General features: G+C 34.8%; 3 protein-coding genes across 3 annotated transcripts; all 3 read right to left on the bottom strand.

The window, feature by feature from the left end:
• Nucleotides 1–174: 174 nt before the first annotated feature.
• Nucleotides 175–1,894, bottom strand: LOC139778345 (uncharacterized). The gene is made up of 3 exons (XM_071716250.1): nucleotides 1,743–1,894; nucleotides 519–1,126; nucleotides 175–458 (listed from the first exon to the last, which is right to left on the bottom strand). Exons 1-3 carry the CDS (start codon nucleotides 1,771–1,773, stop codon nucleotides 249–251), a joined length of 849 nt encoding a protein of 282 aa, XP_071572351.1. The 5' UTR covers nucleotides 1,774–1,894; the 3' UTR covers nucleotides 175–248.
• A 695-nt stretch (nucleotides 1,895–2,589) lies between these two features.
• Nucleotides 2,590–4,574, bottom strand: LOC139778342 (uncharacterized). The gene is made up of 3 exons (XM_071716246.1): nucleotides 4,183–4,574; nucleotides 3,309–4,018; nucleotides 2,590–3,042 (listed from the first exon to the last, which is right to left on the bottom strand). The coding sequence occupies exons 1-3, from the start codon at nucleotides 4,211–4,213 to the stop codon at nucleotides 2,809–2,811; spliced, it is 975 nt and encodes a 324-aa protein (XP_071572347.1). The 5' UTR covers nucleotides 4,214–4,574; the 3' UTR covers nucleotides 2,590–2,808.
• A 115-nt stretch (nucleotides 4,575–4,689) lies between these two features.
• Nucleotides 4,690–6,806, bottom strand: LOC139778344 (vitellogenin-2). Its single transcript, XM_071716249.1, has 3 exons — nucleotides 6,679–6,806; nucleotides 5,575–6,248; nucleotides 4,690–5,305 (listed from the first exon to the last, which is right to left on the bottom strand). The coding sequence occupies exons 1-3, from the start codon at nucleotides 6,707–6,709 to the stop codon at nucleotides 5,066–5,068; spliced, it is 945 nt and encodes a 314-aa protein (XP_071572350.1). The 5' UTR covers nucleotides 6,710–6,806; the 3' UTR covers nucleotides 4,690–5,065.
• Nucleotides 6,807–11,444: the final 4,638 nt, after the last annotated feature.

Here is an 11,444-nt window from a genome sequence, read left to right as displayed (position 1 = left end):
TACATGCCTCTGAAAATATTAAAAGCCTGGCTTTTCTCAGGAATTATATTTCCTGGAATCTTAAAATCAAAAACACATTAGTGTTGAATTAAGTGGAGAGAGAGAGAGAGAGAGAGAGAAAGGGGGAGCGAGGGAGGGACGGGATGGAAAGGATTAAGACATCAGAAACGAAAAGAAAAAAGAAACTTTATTTTATTTTAAGATACTGTTTCTTTAACTCTACCATTTTTATTTTAAATAACATTTTTTTATTTAAAATTAAAATCGATCAGTTCGCCGTGGAGAAGAGTCGGAAGTTTATTTTGCGCAGGTTTAATGCTGTTCAAATTAATCTGTATTAGTTCTTTTAATGACGACACCTCAAGTTTGTATCCAACCAAACGTTTTGCTTTTCCATCGAATTCGGTGAAGGTTTCGAATTTGTTTGAATTGATTTGTATTTTGCTGACAAATCTTTCCTGCAAAAATTGTAATGCAAAAATTTTATATACCACTGAAACATGCACTTATATACGTACCATTTCTAAAATTTCCATTGTGAAATCGATATATCGCGGTGAATTAATACATTCTGTCCGAGATTTCTTGATCGAGAGAGTCATTCCAGGTTTCGCATCGGCCAACGGCAATATCACGAGCCGAAAATCGGCATTTACTTTCTCAAGCGTGTCCGTCTCGAGTTTTTCACGTGTGATATCATACGTAGTCGCGCAATTTCCCATTGACGAATTCTCCCTGGTCATAAACTGCGACATGCCAATTTTGCCCTGATCGACAATCACGTTAAACTGATTGGCGATCTTTCGGAGGATGTTGACGATTACTGTGTTAGACAATGGAAGGTCGATTATCAGGCCTTTTACGCCATGCTTGTTAAATTTGATTTCAAACATTCCTCTTGCTAGTATTTCTCGCGTTATGTTGTAATTATCCGATTCCGTAAAGTTGGTCAAATAGCAGAATAGATTGTCCGGCATTTTGGGACGACATTTTACTGTAGAAATCAATTGTACCTGCTCAGGCTTATGGCGCTCATGAAAGTTTAGAATATAAGTGATGTTCAGGTCGTAAAAGTATTCTGGCCCAAACGTCCATTCCGACGTGTCGTTGACAACTACGTTGGCCGCTGAGTAAATGTGACGGAAAATTTAATCAAATTTAATATATTAACATACCTGTCGTTAAAAAGATATAATTTTTGTAAATAAAATTTCCTAATCTCTCTAGTCATGTACGAGATACTTACCCCTCCCTCTCTAATTTTCTCATTTTTCGGAAAAATTTATTCTAAACCTCTACTAATTTTTAAGCTCCTCTCAGTAAAAATATGAAAAAACCAATGTAGACACGTCTCAAACCATGCAGTTACTTATATTAATACTGTTAATAAAAGACACAATTATTTTAATTGTAAGACAGATTATAGTGATTCGTCATGAACAGTAGCATTTTTAAGAAAAATCCAAGCAGATAAATATATATAAATAGTCATATTTGAATTTCCCTGACTAGCTGTGCTTTTATTTTATTTTATTTTACTTTTGTTACATATCTTCCACCAATTTTTAAAATATCTGCAATATCGTAAGATCGAGTGCACGATGATATATGTATGTTGCATTTGTTTAAATTTCGCGATTTCGCGATTTCGCATTCGGATAGATGATCGAATGCGACGAATGCGACGTTAGAATGGTAGGCACTTGGATTCAGGCAGTTGTACTTGTTGATGGCTTACCAACCTAGGAAAAACGGGATCAGGATGACGTTCATCTCTACGCTTCGTTACGCACGTCGATACTACTCTTCTTACACTCCCACGCTTCTTTATATTAGAACCTGCTCATGATTTAACAGCCTAACATTCAACAGCGCTTGCGTCTCTAATGAGACGCTATATGACTACACGTGACACATAAACGTTTATGATCGTATGCATGTACGATCATAAATTACGATAATATAATGTAGGCAACATGTACAGAACGTCGTAACTTCAACGTTTATGTTCACGAAACCAAGCAATATTTGCCCTGATTAATTCCATCGAAATAAAAAATTTATATTATTATACATTCTAAAGCGTTTATTTATGACATCGTACCAAATAAAAATGTTATACTATTTTTAAAGATACTTCATTCTTTAGAAGTTTAGACTGAGAATTAGGCGTTCTTTTCACAATTATATCTTGCTATTATAATTATAAGATAATTATAACGTATGTGATTGTACGTCTTTTATCGTGACAACAAGCGCACTTTAATAGGCGAAGAGCAGATTAAGTATTTCCGTCGAAAGTACATTGTATTTTATACGACATAATGGCAAACACATTTCTTGGGGAGATTTGTTAAGCAGAAGTCTTTTTGCACACGCGCTTTAAACAAAGTCAAACTGGTTCAGTTCTCTGAATGTACTGTAACGAGAATGATCACTGACAACTGACAATACAGCGAGAACACTTAAAGTAAGGAGTACTGAATGATATTCAAGAAATTAATGTGAATCCCAGTGTAGCTGGAATTATTTTTGACTTAAACTCCCTTAATATAATTATATTTAACGATTTGTAAACTATACACTACATTAAATAATATAAGTTTATTAGAGATTATATATTATACATACATATATTTTTTTTCAGTAATGTGTGTTCTCAATGACGTTAAATTACAAATAGAAACGTCATTATTACTATATATTGATTATTCATAATCGACTATAGAATATCATTTGTAACTAATTTTCATATATAAATCTGTGAAACGGTTTATTGGATTTCTTCAATATGACGAACATTTCGGATTATGCGTCTTCCGGAAGAGTTTGTAGATTTGAAAAAGCGAATAGACTCGTCGAGGCTGGGTTTTGGATTTCTGGCAGGGAAGATCGGGCAAGATCTATTCGCTTCAATTTTAAACTTATCTTTTGGTAAGGTCGCATAATCCGCGAATTATTTACCGTTTTCATTACACCCTCCGATATCGTGTAGGATACGAATCTGTCTCTTGAGATCGTGATATAACTGATGGAAGTGGTCTGAAAGTAAAAAAAAAAGAATTTTTTAATATAAAAATGTTGTTCATGCCGATCGAAATTATTGCGTGTTTTAAAGAAAGGAAAGTTTTTTAATAAGTTATTTAATATTTTGGAGGGTACAAATTAGTAAGAAGCAGATTATTTCAGAATCTTTAACGTTGCAAATTTTGAATATATTAATAAATTCTTTCTTAAATTACTAAGAATTGTACTTTTTTATTTATACTACTAAATTGAATAACTTTAAAATATTCTCATTATCGTACCATATCCATGTAAAGTTGCCTGTCACCGTGACTATAATCCTCCTGATTTCCAAAAAAGTATATCGTTCTTCGCGGGCATTTTTTCGGCTGTCGGATTTTTTCCACCTGAAATCTTTCTATGGCTAAAGAACGCGCGAGGTCTTCGCTCGAGGACATAAATCCGATCTCGAAATTTTCGCTCTTCTCGGTAGAATCATCATCACTTTCCTCGGAATCCGGATCCGTAACGATCTTAACGTCGACTTCGCAGTGACCCACTGTCGAATTTTCCATAATAGTAAATCTATCGCGACGTTCCTGCATCTCGAAACCGACGTTCAGCTGGCTGACTATGATCTTGATCATGTCAAGCCTATATCTAGGAATTGACCTAGGCACCACCAGATTCTCGATGCCCCTCGAATTGAATCTGATTTCGAAGGGCTCACTGCCCACGAATTTGTATCTCGTGGGTATAAAATCCTTAGCGTTCGAGCATCTATTGTCATTCGGTTCGGGACGTTTGATCCGGGAGTTCTGGAAGTGGCAGCTGAGACTGTCGTCTCCCTTAGGTCGACACTTGAGCTCGGTGGCGGTCATAGAGCAGAAATTGTCGTTCTCCTGAACGATGTTGGCCAGGGACATGTTCACGAGAACGTCGTACGTGCATTCCGGACCGTACATCGCCCATTCGGACTGCCGATGGGCATCATCGACAGTAATATTTGCAACTGTGAAATAACATATAGTCAAGTAAGCGAGATCGGTATGGATACAAATAAGTTATGAGATATAATTGTGAAATAAGTATGAATTATATGGATTGTTGAATTTAAAATATTATTCCACTGTCTACGTTAATGATTCACCGATGAAACAAATTTTAAGGACGTACCTAGAAAAAATGGCAGAATCGTCACCAACATAGCTGATATCTGTTCTTTGACTGATGCTTCTGTCTGTCATCTGCCTCCTCTTTATACGAAAGATAACTGATTCATATCCTTGAAAATAATTTCACGGCGTACCATTTCCGCTTAGATTCTGCAGATATCTTCCGTATTGGTTGCGATAAGAGCATTGCCTTCGTACTTAGGATTGCTTTAATAATAGCATGCATCGCAAATGACAGCAAGGTTTAAATTGATAAATTTACCATTTGTCCTGTTTTTATCTGCTCTCGTTGACGACCGTTTGCGCATACATATCTTTATATGTATATAAGTTAAAAGGAATTTTGAAACATTGAACCTGTGGTTTGCAAATGACATATGTATGTATAATATAAATAACATTCACAGAATTGATTTAAAAAATTGTAACTTTTGTAATTAGAAATTGGATTAGTTGGATATTGATTAAAAAATAAATTTTGATAAAGTGTGCAAAGATATAATCAATATAAATTTAATATAGACTTTTATTTCTTGCCGTTCTTACAATATTATACAAGTAATAAAGCTTTATTCTCACATATAAAAATTCAACATTTCAATGTTATGACTTTTGCTTATTAATTATTGTCAACATTAGTACGATATAATTTAATTTATAATTATCCCAGATGTCATTCACACGCAACATAAATATTTGCAATATGTTCAACGTGAAAATGCAATATTGCACAATTCCGTTATTGCATAACCGTTTGAAATTTAAATAATAGAAGAAAAAATCAAAATAAGTCACTTTGCGACAAGTGAATTTCTTAATTTCGCCTTTCATATCAAACGTTCGTTATTTGTTCGTGCACTATGTAGCACCGACAGTGAAACTACTTAGTTATCTTCCTCGGACGAATCGTCGATTAACCACCTGCCTATGAAGATACTAGCGGGCTCAGCTTCTTTCACAGCTGGCGGTTCGCTCTCCGCAGCTTGAATCGATTCGAGCCTAAGCCGTACGTTCTCATAAAGAGTCGTTACCACTGCTTCAGTTATTTTGCTCGTCGTTATCACGTTCGATGTACCGGATACAAATTCTGTCGATGTTATGATGATGTGACCATCCGACAAGCTCTGCAGTAAGAAAAAAACAGAGATTAGACTCAATTATCACAGCAATTAAGCGCGTACCCAGTGAACATAATGTATGACGTCTTTAAGACGTCATATCTCCCGATTTGAGACATGCGTGTTGTCTGGGTAATAACGTATTAAACATTACTGCATATTGTGCTTTAATTAAATTATATTTTAATTTAAATTTATACTAACAATAAGTTGAGGTTAATTTACAAGTAATTAACGTAAAAATAAATGTACTTAAGCGGCAGAAATGTGCTTACAATATCAGATATAATGTCGCTCTCTTCCCTGAAGCTCTCGGCACTGCCGAAGAAATATGGCACTTTATGCTCGCACATATGCAGGTTCCGGACCTTCCGTATCTGCACCAACTTGCCGTCCTTGAGGCCGAAGACCGGCCTGAGCGCATAGCTGGGTTTCGCGTACAACAAACGTCCCCCGGGCTTCTTATCGATTTTGAAAGTGGTGTAACACTCGCCCTGAGTGAAGTTCTCCATCACGTCGAAGGTATTGTCGCTTCCGACGCCATCGAACATGGCACCTATGCTCAACTGGCCCACGATCATGCGGATCATGTCCAGCTCGCGCGGCTGAATATTCTCGTTCACCACCAGACCATCCAACCCCCGCTTATTGAACTTGATCTCAAACTGATCCTCGTTAACCTCGTAAGCTGGCTGCCGATTTATCGGGCCGGGTGGCACCACCGGTTCCAACGGGTCCAGACTATCCACGTGGAAGCTGCTCGCCTTGGAGTCCTCGAAGTGGCAGCTCAACGTGTGACCGCTCTTCGGCTGGCAGATCAGTTTTGACACCAAGTTTAGCCGCACGCTACCATAGACACCCTCTTCTGGAATCGCCGTGCAGTTCACCTCGACTTGGAACGTGTATTCCGGTCCATGTTCCCATGGCTTGTCCACGGTGAGATGCGCGGCTGAAGAAAAAAGGTCATTATGTCATTGCGCGCACTGAACAAGTTATGACAGCTGATCAGGCGACGTTTATTATTCGACTAGAAAGATTGAATGGGCCGGTTATGCATGAATGAACCTAGATTAGAGTGGTGCTGACGTCAAACGGGCCGACCGCGCGACGGTTAAGTCTACGGTTAAATATTTCAATTACCTAGTGTTTTTCATGTTTCTGATGGATATTATAATATCCATCATATTGTTCGGTTACGCAATCGATTGTTCGATTCGCGACACCCCGATTCGGACGCGTATCTCATTCTGGCTATCGGTACTTACAATAGGACGCTCTTTGACAAAACGAGAATCGATCACAAAGTACCGGAAATGGCGAGCGCGATTCGAGTCGAGTCGAGTCGCTATGCAGGTGTCACAATAATTCCAAATTCTCACCTAAAAAGAACGGTATCACTACCACGTTCATGGCGACACCGTGCAACGTTGATCTACTTTAATGGAGTTACTGATGTACGGGCTGCTCTTATACGAGTGGCTAAACTGCACTACTGACCTCTTCTTACGATTAGCCAGCTCCAATTTATCCAAACCCGTTCTCTATTTGGCACGGGAAAATAAAGCGTCTGCATAAGAATAACATCTTTAGAGATCAGCGATGGCATAGCGATGGCGTTCGGATAAGAAATAAATAACGATTAAATATATGGCTTTGCGGATTCGATTATTTGTCGACGTAATTGGATAAACTCTATTTTCAAGCGCACATGTATTATATTTATAAATATAAGAGAAGTAGAAGAAAAGACATTTGTGTGAAATAAGAATAATAAAGCTTAATGAAAAATAGGTGATCAAGAAAGTCACTTTTTGATTAGATTAGTTATTTAAATTAATTTTTCTTATTGGTCTCGCTGATGTCCTTAAACACTAACGTCGTGATTTATCTATGAATCGTGTTTAATAAAAAGTACTTAATAATCATGTCCAATAAAGCTATATCTAAAGGAAAATAAGATGCACAAGAGATTTCTTATCACAAATTGTACCTGTCGTTTCATATCTATGAGATTAAGAATCAATTTCCATGTGATTTTGACGAATATTAGAAGTAATTCTATTATTATAATATAATATTAGAAGCTTCTAAAAAATATCACAAATATACGCAAGGAGAAAAGATCGCGCATTAAGATTTTTCCGTTAGATTTCAATCTGCCCTTCGCGGATGATCGCTGACACTGACAATAGGCAGTGATGAGTCTTAATCGAATAATCGAGTGGACCTAACTGACCTAGGAGAAACGGCACTCTAACGAAATCTATCGTGTTGATACGAAATGATTCGGTCACATACTATCAGTCGAGAGTTTAACGAACCGGTGCACCAATAAGAGTAATATCTATCGCTATACATACTGTTAATTAATATACATATATGTATATACAATATAAAAATATAAAATCCTTTAGGATGCGTGTGTGGGTAAATATAGCAATAAAATTGGGATCGCAAGCTCTTGTTGTCGGAATGGAGTACGCGTGCCCCGTAATATATGTCGTAAGACCCGGTGCAGTCGCGTCATAATTGAGACGTAAAATATTTGAACGGCCGATACCTACAACGGAGTGCGTTTATTGACCCAAGGTCATTGTAATGATTTCATAAGCGATGAAGTGCGCTCGTCATGTGCGGTCTATGGACGATTTAGCAAAAGCAAACGTTGATATAGCAATCCTGTGCGCTAACATAGGAGGTCTGTATGTAACGCATCTCTTCCTTCGCAAGTTCTTGAATTAGAAGTGTATCCGACAAATTATTTACAAAAATGATAAATCAGGCCGATTGATACGTTTGTGTGAGCGTCGCAAATTTAAAAAAGAACTTGCATTATTACAAAATTTGCGAAGAAAATGTAACTTGTGGAATATCTTTGTGGTTAATACTCGAGCAAGAAAGTGGAGTTCTCGCGGATCAAGTGACATAATTTTGCCATTAACACATGGATAAGACAATGATCTCGTTTGTGATATTTAAGTAGGTAAGATGACCGATAAGAAATGACATATAAGTTAGCTTATACTAACTTATGCTGCTTAAGCACTTTAGCTTAAAGACCACCGAAATAGATTTTTGCGTTTTAGTCAATTTGCTATTTAGCTCTTCATTTTATATATACAATTATTATTGCACAAAAATATAAATAACACACAATATAATTTTATTTTAAATTATTCATATTGCATAAGTATAAAATGTATTATAATTAATTAAGGAGATTGTGAGGAGAATCAGAAATGTTAAGAATTTTTTTAGATTTTTTTCACCGGTTAGTTTTTGAGATATATAACATTACATCCATTAAAGAATCTTGAACTTTGTTATAAATGATCTAAAAACTAATCGGTGGCAAAATTTAAAATAATTTACATGATAATATTATTTATAGAACAGTTTGTGTGTACATTCAAATGGCATAAAGATTGCTTTTAAAAATTTCAATAATTATAATGTTTGACTTTGAAATAGAACTAATATGGCCATCTAGTAGTACAATTCTGCAACTGAAAGCATGGAAGCATGTTCTTCTCACAATCAGACGATAATTACGCAATTTCGAGAAATCAAATACCGATATCAAATATACAGGACTTAGGAATTGTATAATTTTCACGGAAAAAATGCGGAAACGAGCGGAAGAAACTTTAGCTGATACATCCTTCGGAATTAATCTTTCATGATCTCCGACATCGAGGTAAATCGGACATAATGATTTAATTGTGATAGTATTATATCTTAAATGTATTTCCTGTGTGTGTGTTTTACAAATTGTACAAGAATTTATATATGCATAAAAAAATTAAAGATTATTTGATAAATCGCGTGTTACGTTAACAACTTAATTTTAACATATGCATGAATATATTCTCTTATAATAATTTTATATTTATGTATATTTATGTAAAAATTTTATGTGATTATTGCTAATAGATCCATATACGTATGTATGTAATGTATACATGTATCACTTAAAATGTATGTTCTGTAACTAACGAAAATTTTACATGGAATTGTAGTAGTTCCTAGAATTTTAAGTTTGAAAATTTTAACACAAAAATCAAAGTATCAAAAGAACATAATCGGCAAAGAGGAGAGATGCACTATCTAAAATTATATATTTCACAATTTTGTAAAACCCATCATTTAAATACTTAAGACTGAAAGAAACTTGATAGGAGATTAAGATTGATAAATGACTGTGGAATAATGGGACTTACGTAACAATGTCACGACTAGTTTCGCCGTACCATCCTGGCACAAGGAAATCGAACTGTTGCATTTATAACGTACCTTCCTCCTGCCTATTCCTGTACATTTATCGATTTAAGAACGGCGTGTTTATTTTATCTCTTGTCTATCTATATGTCTCTTGTAAGAATTATAATTTTTTAGAAAGTGGTTGCGTGTCATACAAGAATCTCGAGATACATTTAAAATATAATCATGGAAGCTTTTTGGAAATAAAAGATATGTACAATTCAAGAAGAATAATACTCTATTATTCGCACACACAATCTTTTATATTCAATATCTTTTATGTCCTTAAAAATGCATGCGCATATATGTATACGTATTCGCAATAAACTTAATATTAAAGTAAAATTAACAAATACTATTATTGAATAATAGATTAGCATATTTCATTATGCTGAAGGCACTATGTTTAAATTTAAAATTGGTTTCCAATACACTTCCTTATCATCGATGATTCTGCGTCGTATTATATAATTTTTGTTCGATGACAAGAAAAAATCCGCCGCAAATCACGAACAGTTATTTTTATAATAAAATATTCGTATGATTTAAATTTTATTTCATGTCATGCCATAATACGATGACAAATACGATTAGACGATAATTTATTATCTAAGGTATTTCGATATAATTATTATTTCACTATTAATTTTATTATTACTTAATTAACAGCTATATTGCTTTATTATAATGTTCGACTATAAAAAAGATTTATAATTATATATAATCTATTCTCATAATTGTTTTATATATAATATATAAATAAAATATAATAATAATGACAATAACATAATTACATAAATAATATAATAAATAGAGAGGTTGTATATATTTATGTTATTCATAATTTAATTTAAAATTTCTAGTGACTACTAGTGCGCGAAACGCAGGAATACATCCCTATTTACTTCACTATTTTTTTATTGATCTGCATATCAAAGATCATCGTTTTTCATTCGTGCAGGCGAGCATCTGACGCGTAGTTATTCCAATGACGTAGGCGATTCCGAACTTTACACAGTGACTTATGTTATAAACCCACGTGGCAAGTTTTTAGGCGTGTCGAGGTTGATTTGTATATACAAATATGTAATACGGAATAAATAGAATAAATTTTTTCGCTAAAGCGTTTATCTGAAGTATTAATAAAAATATTCGTCTTATAAAAATAAATTAGCATTTTTAGAATATAATATTCAAGTTATAAATGCGGGCAAATCTATCTTGAGATCCATTTTTTAGCAACTTATATTTATCATAAAAAACGATTTTAAAAGCCAATTGTCTCATCGTAATCGAGCAGTTTTGCCTTTGCCATTTGCATGATTTTGATGACAACAAATGTTCATGAAAGTTGTACTGCAAACGAGATTTCGCTTTATCATTTTTAACGGGAACTATGACTTCTCGCTGGTAACTCACGGTGAAATTTATCACGCCTGATAGTTCAAAGCTGGTTGGGAAAAACCCAGTTCAGCACCGTTTCCATTAAAGCCCGCAGCAGCAAGCGGCCTTTAATTCCCACAATCTGATTCCATCACGGTCAGACGAGAAGAACGATCGTAAATATTTTGCTCTAACTGTATTTCTGTTTCGCGTGACCGCGATTTACGAGAACAGAAAATCGTAAAAGCGCTCTCAATTAGATGCACAAGCACGAAGACAGTGTAATTCACAAAGAGAAGCATCGTATACCTCGTCTAATCACTTCTGAGAAAATTTCGTTGACATATAGAGTGACTCAAGATGTGGCTGAAAATACACTGTCTTCAGACTCAATTACAATGTCAATTTTCTATTGTAATGAGTAAGTTTCTATTGTAAATTATATATAAATATTCGTATATTGGACATACATGCACATGGCATGAAGTACTATTATATATAT

Source organism: Temnothorax nylanderi, unplaced genomic scaffold, assembly GCF_030848795.1.
Source record: "Temnothorax nylanderi isolate EJ_2023f unplaced genomic scaffold, tnyl_v1.0 TNYL_tig0179_pilon, whole genome shotgun sequence".
In the NCBI taxonomy this organism is placed as follows: Eukaryota; Metazoa; Arthropoda; class Insecta; order Hymenoptera; family Formicidae; genus Temnothorax; species Temnothorax nylanderi.
This window is presented reverse-complemented; position numbering and strand designations above follow the sequence as displayed.